This window comes from Pristis pectinata, chromosome 21 (genome assembly GCF_009764475.1).
Source record: "Pristis pectinata isolate sPriPec2 chromosome 21, sPriPec2.1.pri, whole genome shotgun sequence".
Taxonomy (NCBI): Eukaryota; Metazoa; Chordata; class Chondrichthyes; order Rhinopristiformes; family Pristidae; genus Pristis; species Pristis pectinata.
Window position 1 is genome coordinate 34,042,484 of NC_067425.1, and position 22,218 is coordinate 34,064,701.

Below are 22,218 nucleotides of genomic sequence, written 5' to 3' on the forward strand. Positions count from 1 at the left end.
GGACCTTGTCGAATGCCTAACTAAAATCCATGTAGACAACATCCACTGCTCTACCCTCCTCAATCACCTTGGTCACCATTTTTGGATCCAATTAACCAGCTTGCCTTAGATCCCATGTGCCTTACTGTCCATATGAACGTTCTACTGCTCTACATCCTCAAAAACAGATCTCTAATCAGGAGTTCCCCTCACACAATGCCATAACCAACTGTCCGATTAATCCCCGCCTTTCCAAATGTACACAAATCTGCCCCTTTGAATTTTCAATAATTTCCCTACCACTGATGTACAGCTCCTGTGCTATACTTACCTGACTTAGCCTACATTTAAGGGCAGTAAGGATATCTCCAGACTTCTGCTACCTCACCTGTGGTGAATGAAGATGCAAAAATCTGTCAGGGGCTCAGCTGACTCCTTTGCTTCCCATTGGCATCCAACCCTGGGTATTATCAACCCCTGTGCATTCCATGATATTAACACCTCTTCTCTTTCTCCTCCACCCCCCCACCAAATAGTATGAGAATATTAAATCTAGGTGATCAGAGTTATCTAGGTGTTCCTTGTACAAGTACAAGAATGTTTCCTATAGGGATGGAGTTCAAGAATAAGGAAGTCTCGTAACACAAAGATTTGGTTTCCTTAGTCAAGGAGAGAGACACTTGTCTTGGAGACAATACAAAGGTTCATCTGACAGATTATTGGAAAGAGCTGGTTTATGAGAACACAGTAGTAGCTCATCTTGTTAACTCAAGTACAAAAAGATTGCAGCATTCTCAGCAACATAGTATTCTTAGGGGGCTTAACAGTGCAGCTGCTACAAGACTTTCACCTGGTGAGCAGTCTACAATGAGCAGCCATGGCTGCAGGATAAATAGATTGACTGCTTAAGACTTAGAAGAAATTCCTCACCAGGGCTATGAATCTTTGGAACTGTGCCCCAGAGGACTCTGAATCCCAACTCAGGTATATTCAAGGCTGAGAGTTTTTTGGACTACAGAGGAAATTGAGGATTACAGAGATCAGAAAGAGAGGTGGAACAAAGGCCAGATCAGCCACAATGTTGCTGAATAGCAGATCTGACTCAAGCTACAGCATGGCTTTAACTGGCTCGTAATATCAACTCCCTCTTAAATACAATTCTTGAAGCAGGAATCAGGCAGAAAGCAAAGCAAACAATTTTCCAGAGGATGCAAGTTAATATGCTGCTTTGCATCACCAGCAATTTAATATCATCATTTAATACAGAAAACATCAGAATGCATGTATTCCAACTTCAGAAATTCTCTGCAGGTGTACTTTATTTGCACTTAAAATGAAATACATGGCATCACATAAATCTTTCAGAAGTTTAAAAAACCCACAATGTTTGAGAAATGGTGCTTGTAATTTAATGATCTTAGATCTGCTATGACAAATAGAGGTTTAAAAATTGACAGCAAACAGACATAGCAGCAGCCAACACTTAGCAGCCACTAGTGGAGGTTTGCAACAGGCTGGCGTTTTTCCATTCTGTACATATCAATACAATCATTTACTTTCTGCTCTTCACAAAGTCCTCGCCTTTCTTTATAGAAGCCTTCAGTTCACCCATAGCTTCTGCTACAAGCTTCTCTTCAAAAGCAGATAGTTTACCTAGCCCAAGATTCTTCTCTATGCCATTTTTCTAGTGGGGGGAAGAAGTGAAATACACCAATTTAAAACATTTTCTTAAAGACAATTTAGAAACACACGATTACTGTGCTAAAAATATGCAAGAGAGAGCCCATAAATGAGAAGGTCAAAGTTACAAGGGCAAAGACTTATTTCACAAGTTAACTGATCTCAGCTAAAACCAAAGTCCCATTATCCCTGTAAAAACAAAGGTAGAATTGTGAAAATGGAGAAAGGCAAGCAAGCTTCAAAGTTCCAATTACCAATTTGGTCCCTGCTGGAACATGTTTACACAAAGGCATGAGGAGAGAATTGAACTCAACGGTGATTCCCTCCAGAGGCATCACCGATCACCTAAATCTCAGACAAGATGGGTCTTTTGGTTGAGATCGTGACAGCAAAACTGTACATCTCCAAGAGTCACCATCTTCATAATGACTTAAAATTAGTCAAAAGACAATCCTCTTCATATAGAATTGCCTCTTTACACATTTGTTACCTTACATAGTGCTCAGGATACATCCCTGGGAGCAAGAGCATGAATGGAATCAGTTTCAAGAAGGGTTATTTACAGCATCTTTAAGGTGTTACTGACAAAGCTGTGCCAGGAACCTGGTGCTAACCCTAACCACTCCATTGGAGAGAGCTGCTGTGATAATGAGGTCAATTTAGGGGGGAAATACAGCAGCTTCTGACACATCCAACTGGAAGAGATGAGAGCGAGCACAGGATTTGGGTGCTCTGTCACCACATGAAGCTGGTGCTACCAGTTCCCAACAACTGCCCTCACTCAGCCTGCTGGCCATGTTGCAGTGCTGAGCCCCACACCTGTGCTGAGGGGCCGTCCAACACCAACCCTCTCAAGCAGCCTTCTCCACAACATTGCTGGAAGAGTGCCAGTGGAGGGCAGTGGGTCAGCTCAAGTTCCCAGCTTGAGCAGGTGCCTTTTTGTATAATTACACAACTATAGGAAGGGTTGTACACATCCAGTGTTCAGACTGGAGCACCATAATGAAACCAGCTCTCTGCCAGGTACTTGTGTAATCGAATAGAGCTGTTGTCATGAATGACTGAAGTTTTAGTGGAATTGTCTGGCTTGTTTCTCTATTGCAGATTGAAATGAAGAGATGGAATTTCAAAAAAACCTGTCCTCTTGTTGTTAAAGTATACAAATTCTTTAAGATATTGGCCCTTTGCAACTTATAATTGGGGAGGAAAAATGTAAAAGCCAAACAATTGGCCCAGATTGAAAGCATACAAACTCACCCCAAGTAGTAAAGGTGTAGAGAAGTATGGAGATTCAGTTTCTTCAGACCGGACAAACGCACATTCCACTACACCTTCTTTACCATTCATAGCATCCAAGAGCGAGAAGACAAATCTGGCACCAGCATAAGCCATAGACAGGGTGGCAGAACCTAAATCAGACCAAAAAGTCAGGAACTGCATGAAATTTAATGTGCATTTTTGTCAAGAACTAAAGACAAATCCATTTCCCAGTTAAATATGGAACAAGAATGGAAAAAAAACCATACAAATAACAATGGCACTTGCAAATCAAATTTCACAAGCTAAAGGAAATCCTTTGTTTCCTACGAGATGATGCTTCTGTTGGTAATACAACAGGTGGCAACTTGAAGGACAGCATGTTGGACAGTTTCTTTAAAATCTCCAGTCACCTGGGTTTCAGTCAATGCTGCCATTTGACATGCACTTCTCACATCCCCAGCTACTAAAATTTTAAAATCTGAATTGAAGCACTGTTACTGCTGACAAAGATATAATTACATTCCCAAACCTCACCCCTTCAGGCAACAACCCAAATTTATGGTAGCACATACTCATTGGAGAAGGCATCTCAAAAGGCTTCATGGTCAAAATGTAAAAAAAGTGCTGAGAAGAGATGAGTGTCAACTAAAAGTTTGGCCAAAGGTGCATTTAAAGAAGGATTTAAGAGAACAAATTATGGAGGTAAGGCACCCAAGACCTCAAAAGCAAAAGGTATGTTGCAGATGGGGCAGTATTTTGAAAGTTGAAAGGAGTGGAATCAAGGAAACCATTTACAATATAGGCTGTGGAGCAAGATTAAAGGGTGCTCAGTCATTTAGTTGGAATGAGGTTGACAGGAAGGGTGGGTGGGTGGGGGTGGCAGGGGTCAGTCTCAGGAACAAGGCATGCGTGGAGATGAGTGAGAAACAAGACAATTCCAAATTCCAGCTATTGGGGGGGGGGGGGGGGGGGGGGGTGGCGCTAGTAAAGGATGAAAGCAGATAGTTCCATAGACAGATTCAGTCTTGCTGGCAAGTCTGTCTCTGATCTCTTAACAGGGATGGATTTAAGGAAATGAACGCAAAGCAAAAATTACTTTTGATCTCCAGAACTAATCTTAGTAACTTTCAGTCCTGTTTAAACAGTGGAAGCAATACTGAAAACTTGATCACTATTGTAAACAGCACAAGTTATTGAATTGATGCTTGCGCAGCACCAAGAACTATTGAAGCTTCATCTTCGGTGGTCATTATCTGACTGAAAGGCTATGAATCAAACCTTGCATAGAAGTCAACCAATAGCCAAAGCAGCCTGATCAGACAAGTTCAGAAATAGAAATCATGAACCGACTCCTACAGTGGGCAACAGGACGGAGGGTTTTTGTACGAATCACAACAAATAAACAAACCTGCTCCAGCCTTGGCTTTGACCACCTCTGTACCAGCCTCTTGGATTCTTTCAGTCAAGACCTGCAGCTTATCCTGGGGAATGTCTACTTTAGGGTTGCACTAAAATCAAAACAAAAAGTTAACATTCAAATGCTAATTTTATACAGATTCAGCCAACCTGTGAATACATGTTTAATTGTAAAAACAAAACCTATTGTCTTAAGAGCAGAAGTACATTTTCTAAGTTAATTATTTAATTTAAAGAACAATGTTTGTTTCAGGATACAGCAGAGCTACTGGTAGGAGAGAAAAGAGGCTCACAGCATAGCTCAGGTGGATGGCCTGTCCCATATCTTTGTCAGCAAAGAGAATCTGCATAAGTCACAGTCACCATGTAACTGGAGGATATGAAATGTTTTTACAACACTGAGCAGCTTGTGACTGCTGAAACACCCATATCTTCACAGCATAGCTGTTACAAATGTATTCACATCACACAAGTGGAAGATTTTCCAGCTCCCAGTTCAAAATAATATTGGTGGTACAGCTTCATGCTGTAATCCTGTACTTAGCATGTAAAAAAAAGGTGTCATCTGTTAGGCATATTCAGAAACTAATATTGGAATTTGTCAAAATGGAAAGAGGTAAGCAGAAAACTCCACAAAGGCAAGCAACTCATTTGTACAAGGCTAACCAGCGCAGATGTGGCAAGGATCAAGCCAGGCGAATTGTCAGTAAAACAATACCTGCAGCTTACTTAGGGAGGAGCACACTGAGAAACTGGCTCAGGAGTGGAGAAGCAAAAAAAAAAGCAAGCATGGTCCAGATGACATTAACTTGCAGGTTTTATTTATTAAACTGACTGAGCAGCTGGTGAGTAGTATGGTGAAAGAGCACAAAATTAAATGGAATCACCAAAATGAGTTTTCAGGGCATAAATGCTTTCATGGATTTTGTCATAAAAGAATGAGTTTCCATTAAGTTGAATATTTTTGTAGTCAAATAAACTTATAATACAATGAATTTGAGAGATAGGCAAAACTTTGTGGAAACAAGTCAAACGTTTGACTGATGTTTAATATAATGAATGCAATTGATGAGGTTTCTGTAGAACAGCTTCTCTGGAGGAAGCATCTGGAATACAGGTACACAATGCTGGAATTCCAAGTGTGCAAGGAATGCCACAGATGGGGAATCAACTTAAAGCAGTAAATAGAAAACTGAGTTGAATTCAAAAGTTCCTCAGGGGAATGTCCAAGTCCTGTCTTCAGCTACTTTATCAATGACCTTCCTGTGATAAAAGTTAGTAGGTTATGAAGATTGAACAATTCAATGGCAAGAGCTGAGAAGTGAGAGTTCTACATATGACTGGCAGACAATGGGCAGAATGGCTTCCTCCCATTAGGAAGGATTCTACAATTCCAAATGGCAATTTGCTAATGACTGTACAATTGTTCAATTCCTTCAAAACCCTTCAGATAACATTCAGGCACAAGGTGGCAAATCCCAAGTAGCATTTATAATCACAGAATTATCAGGCAATAGCTATTCCAACGAGAGCATTTAACCATTTGTTGTTGACATTCAACAGTATTACCAACATTGAATCCCCACCATCAACATACTTTAAATCACCAATAATCTGAAATTTGAACAGGCACATAATACAGAGCTTTCAAGAACAAGTCAGATTAAATAGATTGCTGCAAGTAACTTAAACTCCTGAACGCTTTCCACCAGCTACATGGCGAGCCGAGAGAGTGACTGAACATGCTACACTGTGAGTGCAACTCCTATGCTCAAAAAGATCAACACCATCCAGGATAAAGCTGCTCATTTGACTGGCACTATCCATTTCCTTGAACATTCACTTCTCTTACCATCATCACAGCGCATCATCTACAAAGACATCTCCGCACACAGTTCTCATCCAGGACTCTCACCATCCTAACTTGGTCATTGGATCAGAATGCTGAACTCTAAACATGTGCTCTGTGAAAGCACCTCACCACAAAGTTTGCAGCCGTTCAAGGACGCAACACATCACCTCATTCTCAAGGTGAATTAGGAATGGGCATGTTATCAGCCATGGTCACATCCCACAAGCAAATGGGGCAAAAACAAAAATCAACACAGGCCTAATATCAAGTACCTCCATTACGTTAAGATTCAGTTTTGATATACATAAAGTCCTTTTACCCACAACACTTCAGCAAACTCAGTGAGAGAAACTAGCTTTAAGAATTGATTTCACTGATGATTCAGGACAATCCTAACAATGTGGTTTCCAAACTGTGGTGAAATTAAAACTCAGCATTTCCCCATATACAGAAAAATGGTATACCAAATAACTGACTGTCATTCACTGTTTTGTCACCTTCATGCCTACTTACTTGAGAGATCAGAGGGATGATTGTCTTTCCAGCATGGCCTCCAATCACTGGTACAGACACACGTGCAGGGTCAAGGCCCTGCAAAAACAAACGAAGTATTTACATTTTATCCTTATGAAAACGTAAGAAATGTTAACTGCAACAAATCAATTATTTTACAAAGCTCCAAAATAAAGGCAGGAACAATTGTCTGGTAACTGCCAAGTCTTGTATTCAGAAGCTGATTGAATTGTTATAATCTGCACATCTCAGAAAATGTCCAATTTCACCCAATTATCAGACCTCCAACCAAGTAAGTATCTTTGTAATCCTGTGACCTGGTATACTGCTATCCAACCTGTACAAGTAACTGGTAATAGAATAAAAATGAATAACCATTTTGCATAAACATTCAATGAGCTTTACAAATTAGATCTCAAATACTATTTTTTTGTACCACATTTCTTGCTATACATTTTGTTTGGCTTCTGTAACATTACATATTCAATGGACTAGTTTAACCCGCAAGTGAGAGTTTATCAACATGTTACTCTAAAAAAAAATTGAGGGATGCCATTGTTCAATTGATTATATTGGAATTTGAAGTTAATTGTTACATAGTGTACTATACACCAAAGAATGAAGAACTTGTTCTACCTCCGAGCATACAAAAATGATATGAAAATCCAAAATGCAACATGGGGGTACATGCTAAATATCTTTGAGGAAAGGGGAAGAGAGCAAGCAATTATGAGAAAGTTGCCCCCACGATTCAAACATTGGAAAAAAAATGAAAACCTGAATCATCTGAAACAGCCCCCCTTTCGTCAATGCATTTAAAAGGCTGAGCAAGAGATCAGAGACAAATTCCACCAGCCTTTTAAAAAAATCAAACTTGCCAATTGTTTTCAAACATTTAACAAGCACTCCTTTCAGACAGGGCTAACTTGCTGTTTATAGAACTCAAAATGTACAGGGGACTTAACTCTGAATCCAGTCTTGGTTTAGAAAGTTCATATTTTATTAGAAGAACTGCTTTTCAAATTTTTCATTGCAGTTGTTTTCAAAGGAACATTCCAAATTGCATTCTCACTTCAAACTTAGTGCATGCTTCCCAGCAGAGGTGGTTCAGAAAACATCTCTGCTGCCAATAAGTAGCCTTTATAGATCTGATTTAGATGGAACTTGCTCCAAAGAGTACCATCTAGATTCATTCCATTACTTAGAATATAACTTCTTTAAATGTTACATCAGTAACTTCAGTTAAAATTAGATACCACCTGAAATTAATCCCAACATGGATCACAAAACCAAAATAACAGATGGAAAAGTACGTGACAAATCTAAAACAGAAGAAACCAAGGAGCCAAGAGTTCTCATTTTGGTCAGGGAAAGAAAAGTCAATGTATTCAGTTCTCCCCAACACTACAGCAGAACATTGATATACTACACTATCAGTTCACTCCCAGTAGTGCACATCTAAAGTGTTGTTCACCTGCAAGATGGATTAATACCAGATCTTTTCAAACTGCTGGAGTTTCTCAAAAGGAATTGTACAAAAGGATAAAGTAGCTCTGATTCATGTCAAATGACTTGCAATTAAAACAGCCAAAGGCAGCCATGTTACAAGCAGTTCCACAAATGTGTGGAATAAAAAGCCTTTGGTTAAAACATTAAATTTACAACCATGTGACAAAGTGTAGACCATCCTATTTTTTGTTTACCTTAAGCTCAGCAACAAAAGTGTTGGCTCTGACCACATCCAATGTTGATACACCAAAGATTTTGTTAGGGTTGTATACTCCATGTTTCTTGAAAATTTCTGTTGCGATTGGTATTGTGGAGTTTACCTAAAAATGACAAACTATTTAATACAAGAGGAGGGAGAATGCCAAACATAAAGCATTCAGTACAAATCCACAATGTTGTCCTTACTTTGGCTGATCTATACATTTTGTAGATTGATATTATAGATTAAAAATCAAACTACAATTCAATTGGAATAAAAACTGCAGTTAGTCAAAAATCATCTACAGCTTACAAGTTCCAGTCATGCAAACACAGCTTAAAGGATACTTGAGGGAGGCATTTCTTGCTTGTCCAATAAAAATGGTGAGATACATAGAACAGTACAGCAGATTACAGGCCCTTCAGCCCATGATGTTGTGCCGACCTATACGAACACCTACTCTATGATCAATCTGACCCTTCCCTCCTACACAGCCCATAACCCTTTATTTTTCCTCACATCCACGTGCCTATCCAAGAATCTTTTAAATGTCCCTATTATAATAGCCTCTACCACCAGCCCTTGTAGTGCATTTCAGTTACCCACCACTCTTTAAAAACCAACCTCTGATATCTCCCCTAAACTTTCCTCCTCTGACAAACTGATACCTTCTGGTATTGGCCATTGCCATCCTAGGGAAAAAGGTGCTGGCTGTCCACTATCTGTGCTCCTCAATCTTATACACCTCTATCAAGTCACCTCTCATCCTCCTCTCCAAAGAGAAAGCTCACTCAACCTTTCCTCTTAAGGCACATTCTCTAATCCAGGTAACATCCTGGTAAATTTCCTCTACACCCTCTCTAAAGCTTTCACATCCTTCCTATAATGAGGTGACCAGAACTGAACACAATACTCCAAATGTGGTCTCACCAGAGTTTTAGAGCTGCAACATTACCTTGTGGCTCTTGAACTCAATCCCCAGCTTATGAAGGCCAGCACACCATACACCTTAACTGCCCTATCAACTTGAGAGCCAACTTTAAGGGATCTATGGACTTGGACCCCAAGATCCCCCTGCTCCTCCACACTAAGGATCCTGCATTAACCTTGTACTGTCTTCAAGTTCATTCTTCCAAAGTGCATCACTTCACGCTTTTCTGGATTGAACACCAGCTGCCACTTCTCTGCCCAACTCTACATCCTGTCTATATCCTGTTGTAACCTACAACAACCTTCTACACTATCCACACCTCCTCCAACCTTCAAGTCATTTACGAATTTACTAACCCACCCCTGCACTTCTTTATCCAAGTCATTTATAAAAATCACAAAGGGTAGGGGTCCCAGAACAGATCCCTGCAGAACACCACTAGTCACCAACCTCCAGGTAGAATACTCTCCATCTACTTCCACCCTCTGCCTTCTGTGGGCAAGCCAATTCTGAAACCACACAGCCAATTCTCCATGAATCCCATGCCTCATGACTTTCTGGATGAACCTACCATGAGGAACATTGTCAAACACCTTACTAAAGTCCATATACACCACATCCACTGCTTTACCTTCAATTTGTTTTGTCACCTCCTCTAAAAACTCAATTAGGCTCATGAGGTATGATCTGCCCCTCAAAGCCACACTGACTATCCCTAATAAGACAATACCTCTCCAAATGCTCGTAAATCCTGTCCCCAAGGATCTCTCCAATAGCCTGCCCACCACTGACACAAGACTCACTGGTCTGTAATCCCAGGATTATCCCTATTACCTTTCTTGAACAAAGGACTAACATTTGCAACCCTCTGCTACCACTCCTGTGGCCAGGGAGGAGGCAAATATCATTGTCAACACCCCAGCAATCTCTTCCCTCGCTTCCCATAATAACCTGGGGCATATCTTGTCTGGCCCCAGGGATTTATTTATCCTATGTTTTTCAGAAGCTCCTATACTACCTCTTTCTTAACCTCTACGTGCTCCAGCACATTAGCTGGTTCTACAGACCTCACACTCAGTCCCTCTCCCTAGTGAGCACTGAAGCAAAGTATTCAAGGACCTCCTCTACCTCCAGGCACATGTTTCCCCCTTTATCCCCGAGCAGTCTTACCTTCACTGTAGTCATCCTCCTGTTCTTAACATGTGTAGGATGCCTTAGGTTTTCCTTAATACTACTTGCCAAAGCCTTTTCATGTCCCCTTCTAGCTCTAAGTCCCTTCTTAAGCTCCTTCCTGGCTACCTTTAACTCTCAAGAGCCCTGCCTGATTTTTGCTCCTTAAACCTTAAGAATGCTTCCTTACTCTTGACTAAATGTTTCACTTTTTGTCAACCATGGTCCCTTTGCCCTACCATCCTTTCCTTGTCTCAATGAGACAAAATTAACCAGAACCCCAAGTGTTCCCTAAACAGCCTCCACATTTCCACTGTACATTTCCCCAAGAGCATCTATTCCCAATTTACACTCCCAAGTTCCTGCCTAATTATGCCATAATTAGCCCTCCCCCAATTAAAAACATTCCCATATTGTCTGCTCCTATCCTCGTTCGTGGTTATGTTGAAGATCAGAGAGCTGTGGTCACTATCTCTGAAACGCTCACGCACTGAGAGGTCTGTCATCTGACCAGGTTCATTGCCTAGAACTAGATCCAGTATGGCCTCTCCTCTAGTCAGTCTGTCCACATACTGTATCAGGAATCCTTCCTGGACACGTAACAAATTCTGCCCCATCTAAACCTTTTGCACTAAGGACATGCCAATCAATATTAGGGAAGTCGAAGTCTGCCATAACAACAACCCTGTTATTTTTTGCATCTTTCCAAAATCTGCCTACTTATCTGCTCATCATTGTCCCAGTGGCTATTAGGGGGCCTATAGAATACTCCCAGTAGAGTGATTTCTCTCTTCCCATTTCTGACTTCCATATACTAGGCTAATTCTTGGGTTGAGGAGATTGTCCAATTACAAAAGGGCTAAAGAAGTTGGGTGTATTCTTTGGAGTTTAGACTGAAGGGGTACAAGATTCATATAGTCCATTTAACCCATGCCTCTTTACAGTAGTCTCAATAAATTAAATAGTTGCTCCTAATACCATCACTGCCATATAAATTTCAAGTTATTTACCAAAGCCCAATATGCAGTATTTCTTTAATCAAATCATGGATCAGACACATGACTCAACACCATAACAGTTTCAATGTTTACATTACATCTTGGTTAATGGAAATTTAACATTGCAACAACTGACCAGGATACTGGAATAATGCACTGCATTTTCTCTATAGCTGTGATACTTTACTCTGCATTCTGAATTATTTTACCTTGTACTACCTCAATGCACTGTGTAATGAATTGATTTGTATGAACGGTATGCAAGACAAGTTTTTCACTGTACCTCATACAAGTGACAATAATAAACCAATTCCAATTTACCGCTACCTAAAATCGGGGCATTGTGGTCTGAACATCCATCTTACCAATAAACAGAGAAGGGTAGTTGTGTGAATATTTCATGAAAAATACCATCCCCAAATTAACAATATTGCATTTAAATTAAGATGAAACATTAGGACAGAGAATTCCAAAGACTTCTGGCTCCAAATAGATGAATAAAGACAACTATAATAGTCAAGTTGGTACTTTCATATGCCAGACATTATCAACTTATAGAACAAACTCACAGGGTTGGAGATGACACAGATCATTGCCTCTGGACAATGCTGGGCACAAGCTTCTGTTAGATCTGCAACTATTGAAGCATTTGTGGTGAACAGATCATCTCGAGTCATGCCTGCAAAGGTAATTTTAATATTTACAGCACATCTACATAACAGCACTCTTACATGCATAAACTCTAACTGATTAAATTCCTCCATTTATTTCTCCTACAAATGAAATATTTTCATATTTTAGTGACAACATGTGCAACTTAATGGAACCTTTTATGCTTTAACTGTACGCAAGCCTAGTTAAAATATAAACAAAACATGAGCGCAGGCATAATTTTACCAAGGTGTGCTCCTTTAAAAGCAATACACCTTTAAGGAGCAGTTATAGGTAACCAAATCAAATAAGCATACCATCTTAAAAAGTAGAATATGGTACTTTTTAAAGCCAGCTTTCAAGTGACATATTTTCCCTCAGTGATGCTCAAAATCTCCAGCAGAAAAATATAGACAGCATCTGAAAGACTCGTGCACCATTTGCAAATCATGACACTGAATTTGAATAAGTGTTCAAAAACATTCCACCACCCCAAATCAGGAATGAGCACAAATCTAGTTAAATGAAATGCAGAGTAAAATATAGAGAAGAGGAGAAACTGATTTTAAATTTAGAGTTGCTGGGCTGAGCTAGCAATACAAGTGCCAAAACAAGATAATGGATTATTTATTAATAGAAAAAAATTCTAATCTTCAAAAGAGTTCAGCAAAAAAAAAAATCAGAAAAACCTTTCAATACAAATTGGACTATTGTCATTATGAAAGATCATGAGAAACAAAATTAGCTGCAAATCATTAAGATCCTGGCTAGTTTACCTTAGAACCACCTTTCTGCACCAACCCCATTTAACCCCAATTCTCTTAATATCCAAAGACCTCTCAGTATTGGTTTGAATACTCCATTGCTGCTTCGAGTAGGGAATTCAAGAGATTTATCTCCTTTTGGAGAAGACATTTCCCCTCATCTGCCCTGGATGGCAGACCCCTAGCTCTAAACACCCCAGCCAAAGGAAGGTTGGAAATTTATTTTGCTTCTAGATAAATTTACACCAAATGGTTTAAACTGCAACACATGATTTTAAAGCTAATCAATACTAGTGATTATCCTATACATCACTTCTTTGGGTATCCAAACTTCAGTGTTGGAACAGAAGTTCCAACTTCAGTAGGGAACATTTGTTCAGATTAGAATATCAACCTATTCACTCCAAACAAGTTCAGTTGGAAGTTTGTCTTTGGAGAAAGACAAGATGTATTAAAATGATATAGTATAGCAAAACTAGTTCCTCACACAATCAAAGGTCTATAAACATATTACCTAATACTTGAAGATATGGCAATTGTAATTTCAGTTTGAAAATTCTAATATTCAGAAAGTGAGTGAAAGGGCATGGAAATAAAAAGCAAGCTCCAATAGTGCAGTGACATACCCAATGTCCAAAAAGGTTTTCAGCCCAAGCTCTGTAATTAAGTTTTAAAAGGCAGCCAGCTAGTACACAGCTCAAAGCCTTCATTACAGAAAATAAATAGTAATCGTATAATATAAATGCTACTTCTGGAGAAAGAAAATATTTTCTCCAGCAGTTTAAATTCTATCACTACACTCAAAGTAGTCATCGCAATCACTCTGTTCTGATGGAAGGGTCTTTAGTCTGAAGTGTTAACCATTTTCTTCCACAGAAGCTGCCTAGCTTTCAGAGTGTTTACAGCTCCTATTTTAAATTTCCAATTTCCAGCTTTGCAGGTTATTGATTTTCATTTCCCCCTAACCCTCCTCCCCCTGCCCACACACACAATATACTATGTATGACCCATATGATTACAGCCTTGCTTTTAACAGGTCGTTTCAAAGTAGGATCCAGTTTTAAGTTTTGAAGAGTCTGTCCAGGCAGAGTTGAGGCTCAAGTAACCATGGATTACTCCAAGATTTAAGTACGTACCAGGTTTCCTCGGCACTCCAGCAGGAATAGCCACCAGTTGGCATCCTTTTAAGGCATTAGGCAGCTGTTCAGCACCTAAATAACCTGGGCAAAAACAATTTCAGTCAGTGCTATATAATGTAGAAACAAATTGATAAAGACTGCAATTACATAGAGTTTAAAATGACCATAAAACATTCTAAGACTCTCCACAGCTGACTAGTTGTCTTACAAATGTAACTACTGCAGTGTAGCAACCAGGCCAGGCAATTTGCACCTGACAAGGTCCAACATACAGTAAAAGGAAAACCAGGATGTTGTGTTTTCAGTCATGGCAGCTGCAGGATTGACCAGATCAAAGGAGAATTCCTCCTCTTGTGAACCAGACCACAGGAACTTTCACAGCCAATGGAGGGGGCAGACAGGGCCCCAATTTAATATTTAATCTGAAATAAAGGTGCACTAAAATGCCCTGCTAAAATGGAAGTCAATGAGAAAAACTTTCCACTGGTTGGAATCAAATAATGGTTGCAGTTAGAGGTTAATTAACTTCATCCTAGGAGTTCCTCAGGGCAGTGCCCTAGCCCAACCACCTTCAAATGTTTCAGTTCTTCCTTCCATCACAAAGATCAGATTATGGGGATACTCACTGATAATCACAGTCTTCAAATCTCCTCAAAATGCAGCACCACAACATGGACAACATTTAGGCACAAATTGATAAATGGCTAATAACACACGCCCAGCAAATGGCAGGCAATGCCATCAACTAAAGGAAGTCTGACCACATATCTGGACAGTTACCAATGACCAGAACTATAACTAATCATTTATGCAAGTACTGACTGCAAGAGTTGGTCAAAGACCACATTTCCAGAAGTCACCCCCCACCCCCCCCCCCCCCCACCACCCAAAGGGAGCCCCAATTTCACCAAGCCTTTCCACTGTCTACGAGGCATAGAGCAGCACTGTGATAGAATACTACCTGCCTGGATGAGTGCAGAACTAGGATGTCCCATTATTAACACCAAGATAAAGCAGCACATTTGACTAATACCTCACCCAACTCCCTAAACAAACATTCCCTCTATCACTGGGCACAGTGCCTACAAGGTATACCATTTGTAAACTGCACCATAGTTACATGCCAAGGCTATTCTGACAGCATTTCACATGATCACTACCAAGAATAAGTGCTTCAGGCACATGGGAACACCACCACTTACATGTTCCACCCTGACTCAGAGCTAAGTCTCTATTCCATCATCACTGGGTCCAAATCCTGGAACTTGCTTCCCAACAGTTTTGTGGAAAACAGTCACAGGAATTGCAGAGCTTCAAGATGGCAGTTTGCCACCACCACCAAGGAGTGATGGGTTAATAAATGTGCACTTGTCAGCGATGCCATCATGCTGCAAGTGATTTAAAACCTGATAATGCAGCATTTCCTCAAATTGCACAGAAGTACTAGCATGCCAGATGTGCTAATCTCTAGAGCAGGACTTGAACTGACAACTTTCTATCACTGAGAGACAAAACTATAGACAAAATCTGATCTGGCATAAACCACATTAGCAAGTTTCCCCACCAGAGTTTAGACAAGGAATAAACAGAAGCCGGATTGGACTATTTGACCCCACATGCCTGCTCTGCCATTAAGATAAAGGCTAATTTTTGCTTTAGTGTCACTTTCCTACTCCTCAATTCACTTGATATCCAAAAAACAATATACCTCCATCTTAAATATATACTTAGTGACAAGCCTCCAAAACCCTCTTAGTATAGAATTCCAAAGACAAACCATGCTCTGTGCATTGAAATTCTCAACTCAGTACTGATTGTCCCTACTTGGTTCAAGGCTGGGTCTGGCCAACCAACATCAGCACTGCACACAACCCATCAAGCCCCACAAGAATGTTCTACATTTACACGAGATCAGCTTTTATTCTTATAAAGAGTATGGGTCTAGGCTGGTTGACTTCTTTTTGTGGCAATCTGAGGAATCTTCACTGCATTCTTATCCCAGGTAGGGAGACTAGATCTGTATGCAACTTCCAAGTGCACCTTTATCAGAACCCTATAGAAACTTCAATCTTTGTCTTTTTGCAATAAAGTTAAAGAGACCACTTACTTTCCTATTTGTTTTCTGTACATGCAAATGAACTTTCAGTTATACACGAAGATACTTGGGTCCCTCTGAACACCAACACCTTTCAATTCATCACCATTTAAGTATTCTACCTTTTCTATTTGGTTGCCAAAGTAGATACCCCTATTGGTTTTCACCTGTTTCATCCTCACCCATTCACTCAGCCTTTCCATCCATCCATCCCAAAGCCTCTCTTCATCCTCATCAGTTCCCACTGCCACCCAGCTTTTATGATACATTGCACTTGATCCCCTCAGCCAAAGATTATTAGGAGCAGTCACTCCAGCACCAATTCCTGCAGCACCCTAACTGAAAGCCCGTCAACCCAAAAATGACCCCTTTATTTCTAGGTTTTGTGTTATTTAACTAAGTATCAATACATGCTGGTATATATCCCCAGATCCATGCACTCTTATTTTGTTTGATTACCTTGCAATGGCATATTAAATGTTTACTGAAATGCTAATTGTCTCCCCCTAATCTACGTGGCTAGTTATAACCTCAAGTCCAACAGATTTATTTACCATTTGACAAATTCACATTGACTCTGCCCAATCCTATCACCATTTACTTAGATTCCACCATTTCCCCTTACCACTGATACCAGGCTAAGTGGTCCATATTTCCTGTCCCTCCTTTAAGGCTGGAATAATAGGGTTCATCTTACTTCACTTAAGACAATCAAGCTATAGACTGGACATATACAAGTACCAGCTTCAACCATTTTTGTCTAGCGAACTTTTACATACCCAAATAAGAATTTATATTGTTCTTTTAAAGCAGTACTCACCAGTTACTTTTGCCCTGGTCTCAATGTGGCTGAGATCTGCTGCAACACCAGGTGTGTGAGCAATATCATACAGTGAGAGCTGGCCTACAAGTGGACTGTTCTTCAGTAGCAGAGAGAAAGGCTGCCCAATACCACCTGATGCACCCAACACTGCTACCTTGGCATTGCTCTGTGCAAAAGAAAAATGTGATATTGAAAAGTGTAAATTACTAGTAAAGTTTGATAGCCAGGGTCATTAATAGACATGTACAAGAAAACAATAACTGTCCTGTTTGTAAGCTAGTTTACTGCTTTCTAATGCAATTTATTTAAAATCACTTCTTGCAATCCCTCAGTTTATAAATCAAGCTGGAGTTAACGTTATTACAGAAGGTCTTGACTTTACCAACCCTCAATTTAACCCTGGAGTCACACCTGCATCTTACTTTCTAAATTAAAGTTTTCTTCAAAAGCCATTAGTCAGTTTGGAGAACAAGAGCTACTCAGAAAGCTTTCCTCACATTGTACAATACTTGTATTATTTTTAGAAAACTTATGCCACGCTTGTCTCGAGGCAATATTCTTGCTTTACTCTATTAGTTGTCAAGTGGGTGGAAAAGATGAGGATGGGAAAGAAATGAACACCCTACATATCCAAGGAGCCATAAAACAGATTGGAACAAAATAACACTTAGACTGATTCCTCAAATCACATTATACTGGACTGGAGGATCACAGTTCAGCTCTGGAACAAACTGACAAATAGGAGCAGCAGTCAGCCATATAGAGGCCCTTCAAGGCTGCTCTGCCATTCAGTAAAATCGTGACTAACCTGATCTTGACCTCAGAATGATAACAAAGTAGTTAAAATGTAAACAATTAATTCTAAGGAAATACAAGAGAACACAGAATTATGTAAGGGAATTAATACAAAAACATGATTCTGCATTGTTTTAAGTACCTGGCAAGGTAAACAATTGAGATTCCATTAGTGACATTTCAGATTGGAATGCAACCTTGGCCTTCAATACTTAGATAGAATTTTGAAACATTTGCCTGTTATAGTGTGACCAAAGGAGTACAGGCACTCATGAAAATTGCAACATGATTATTCCTACACATTGCTATTTAGTATCCTTATGAACAACTATGATAGTAAAGCTACATCTAAGAATTCACGACGAAACACTCTAGCAAATGAAAACCTAGCTATATTTGGTACATGTTTCAAAATCTTATCTAAATATTGAACGCCAAGGTTGCATTCCAATCTGGAATGTCACTAATGGAATCTCAATTGCTTACCTTGCCAGGTACTTAAAACAATTCAGAATCATCTTTTTGTATTAATTTTCTTACATAATTCTGTGTTATCTTGTATTTCCTTAGAATTAATTGTTTTACATTTTAACTTTTGTTTTCATTCTGAGGCCAAACACTATAGCAAATGAAAACCTAGCTATATTTGGTCAAGTTAAAAATGGTTAAACATCTGAATTGATGTTCAACCCCATCACAAACCTACTACATGGAAGGAGGCCAACTGACAGCTCATAGTTGTTAACCCTGCAAGCTATGTCCTTACCCCACACCCATCTTTTCCTCTCTCATTTCCCTCAGCTCCAAATGTAACCTGTTCCAAAATCGGCAGCAGACCTCAGTTTCAATAACTAACTTCAGTAGTGCATTCCATTCCACTTTCTTCCCCTCATACCAAAGTATTGCAGTAAATTTGAACACTAGCTTCCATTATCTGGAATTCCTTCCTATAGGTGCAGTCTAAATGGCAATATTCCACTGACATTTAAATGCAAATATTACTAGTTCTACACAAAACTTTAAAGTCTAAATTGCAAATAATCTTAATACAGTATTCTATTATAAATTATAGATTTACATAAAAGGGTTACTCAAATTAGATAAAGAAAATGAAACTATGCTACACTGGCACCATCACTGGATTGAGGTACAGGCTGAGCAGACCAGGGAGATTTTAGAAGAATGAGGGTTAATCTCACTGGAATTGGATATGAGAGGATGGTTGGAACTGGGGAGGTGGAGGGGGCACAGGATCTTTACAAGGGTCAACCTTTTAGGACAGAGGTCAGAGGAAAAACTTCAAATATTGTATTTGAATCCTTGGAATTTTCTACCAGGAGGGGTGGTTAAGTTAGATCAAAGTGTATATATACACACAAGGCAAATTAGGGATGTGGGAAGATGCATTGATACAGAACCTTACCAGCAATCTTATTCAGTGGGTGGAGTAGACTTGGCCAAATATCCAATTTTAAAATTTGCAATTCAAAATTCTAATCAGAAATAAAAATGAATCGAAGTGTGCACATCAGGCCAATTCAAGAGCAGCTGATGACTGTAAAAACTAGAGCAGTAATAGGTATGGGCCATTCAATAAATAATGGCTGATCCTTTACCAGATGAAGAAAAGGTTCTTGTCATTTACAGCAGTAATTTCTGAATAGCTCAATATTTATTCTATGCTTAAATATTTAGGCTATGTGCTTGTGATGCTGCTGCAAGCAAGTTTTTCATTGCTCCTGTGCATACATGTATGTGCGTATGACAAAAAAACTCAACTTTTGACTTTAAATTTTCTGTAGTACCTAATCTCTGAATAGACAAATTTGGATTATCTGGATAATTCCACCCCCACCCCCCCCCCCACCCTTTTATTCCATCCATATAACATAATGCAAAGCAACTGACAAAACCCAAATTCATGCACTGCTTGCATGTCCAGAGGACAGTTCTGGAAGAACCAACCTAAATGTCTACATGCCCGTTAGCTCATGCACAGACCAATACCATATTGCAGTTGAGACCAGGATTTGTGTCCATGTTCTCACTCTCCTTCATAGCTTATCCCATAAGAAACCTTCACCATCCCACACCCTCCCTGCAGCTTAAGCTTTAGCTCCTTCCCAACTCTGATGAAGGGTCTTCAAACCAATATGTTAACTCTGTCTCTCTTCCCATAGACACAGCCCAACTTGCTGAGTATTTCTAGAAATTTGTGTCTCCTTTTAAAGAATTATTCAGTAACTTGGCCTCTACAGCCCTCTTTGCTAGTGAACATCCAGCATGTTTTGTGACAGAGGTCAGACTGGGTATAAGATGAAGAATTAAAGTGATAGGAGGAGAAGTGACCAAAAGCTGGACAAAAAGGCATGTTTTGAAGATGCCATTAAACACTTTCAACATTCACGATTTCAGGGTGTTTTACAGCTACGATGCTATTACAGAAACCAAACAGCAAACCTGCACAATACAAACGCCTACAAACAGCAGAATGATAAAAATAGAGCCATAGCTAAGAAAGGTCAAGGGAGGAAAGCATAAGCAACCAAAAGCAGAACAACCAATGAAAAGACAAAAAGAGTGATTATGCAAAAGACAACCAAGGGGAGAGGGTATGTGTGGAGGCCCAAGGAGAACAGATGTAAATCTGCAGTTCTATCACAAATGTCAAGTTGGAGGCAAAGATAACATTTTAGGTTAATGACCTTTTACCAGAATGGCATGCTGGCATTAACAAACCTAGGTTACATGGGACAACATCTCCACCAGCAGGCAGTCCTAGTTAATACCATTCCAACAACCTCCAACATCTAAAGGACTAGAGGACTAACTAGAGGTCAGATGCATCCTAACCCATTTCTAATGAAAAAAAATTACTGACCCAAAAAGTTACCGTTTGTCTCCATGTGGACGCTGCCAGAGCAGCCGAGGACCTTCAGCATTTGCTCATTTTATTATTTCAGAATTACAGCATCTGCATTATTTTTGATATCACATGTCAAGAAAGACTTTGGTTAAAGGTCATATCAATCTTATTGTAGGAGCAAGATTCAGAAGTGATATTCTATCCACTAGTACTTGACATGGAGCACAATGAACAGAATGAAGAAATCAGGAAAGTTTGTTACTAGAGGTTTTCACAAAATGCAAGTCAGATGACAAAATGATGGTAATTTACTTAGTAAGGAGGCAACTGATCTCAGACTTGTGCATTTCCTGCTTTAGTCCTTTTTAAACAAACTATGTGTCTGCCTGCATTACTAAATCAATGAATCTCCAGCCACACCTGGAGTCCAAGTTAGTACTTGCATTTTTTAAAAATTAGATGTCACTCCCAAATTTATTACATTATTGAAAAGAGATCACATATACTGCTCCTAATCAGTTGCACAAAACAATATGGAAAAAGATTCCTCCCAGATGCAACTCATCTTGATAAATAAAATGTGTATTACATTCCAAGTTCCAGCTTATATGATTGATAAAACTGTAGTTTTAAGTACATCTGGCCCCATTTGAGGTCAAAACCTCAGTCTCTATTTTTTTGTTGTTCACAAACTGATATCAGATTCTGAATCTTAAATCACAAGCAAATGACCCAATGCAATTTGTTATCTGCATCAAGTTTTTGCCATTCCTTATTTCAGCACTAGAGTGGTGCTCACTGCCTATTGGGCACCACTGACCACCGTTCAGCAATGAACTCTGCAGCACTCCTTACTCTCCCCCGTCTCCTCGCTGGCACATCTTTAAAATAAAGAGCACTCGAGTAAATGCTGATGTGTTACACCAGTTAGGTGAAGTACAAAAATTAACAGTTCTCATGCTTTTTTTGGGGGGGGGGGGAAAGGGGGCAACAAATGAATGACACCAGGTAAAGTCATTGTTACCATTCCCAAAAATTCTCTGCACAACGCGCACTTGATCCTGCAATGTCGCCGAGCAACCCCAGGTGCCGGATTAAGCCACACTGCGAATGCCGATTAGGCCGCCGACGGCCTCCGGAACGGGTACCGGCAACACTGGGCTCCACTGCCGAGCACAGCACCGAAGCACACGCCTGCCCATCGATGCCCAACCGCCTGCCGGCTCGGAGGCGACAGGCATCGGCAGGGACGCGAACGCCCGGTGGCTCTGCCCCCCCCCCCCCGATCGGTGACCCCAGGCCCGGAGGCAGAGGCGACCGGGCCCTTATAGCTCCATCCGCGGGGCGGGGGACCTGAGGGGCCGGCCGGCCTGCACCATACCTGTGAGGAGCCGGAGAAACTCCTGCTGAAGCCGGCGGCGGCAGCGACGGGCCTGGCGACGCGGGACAACATCTCAACCGATCCCCGAACCGACGTGACTCGAACGACCTCCAGCAGCTAAAGGACTAAAGGGAGGGCGGCGGTGCATCCTAACCTGCTCCCTCGGCGCCCATCAACCAATCCGCTGCCTCAGCTCC

General features: G+C 40.3%; 1 protein-coding gene across 1 annotated transcript; it reads right to left on the reverse strand.

Annotated features, from left to right (window-relative positions):
* Positions 1 to 1,188: 1,188 nt before the first annotated feature.
* mdh2 (malate dehydrogenase 2, NAD (mitochondrial)) lies at positions 1,189 to 22,177 on the reverse strand. The gene is made up of 9 exons (XM_052035856.1): positions 22,022 to 22,177; positions 16,977 to 17,145; positions 14,059 to 14,142; positions 12,077 to 12,186; positions 8,404 to 8,529; positions 6,701 to 6,778; positions 4,328 to 4,427; positions 2,917 to 3,068; positions 1,189 to 1,663 (listed from the first exon to the last, which is right to left on the reverse strand). The coding sequence occupies exons 1-9, from the start codon at positions 22,091 to 22,093 to the stop codon at positions 1,532 to 1,534; spliced, it is 1,023 nt and encodes a 340-aa protein (XP_051891816.1). The 5' UTR covers positions 22,094 to 22,177; the 3' UTR covers positions 1,189 to 1,531.
* Between the last annotated feature and the right edge of the window lie 41 nt (positions 22,178 to 22,218).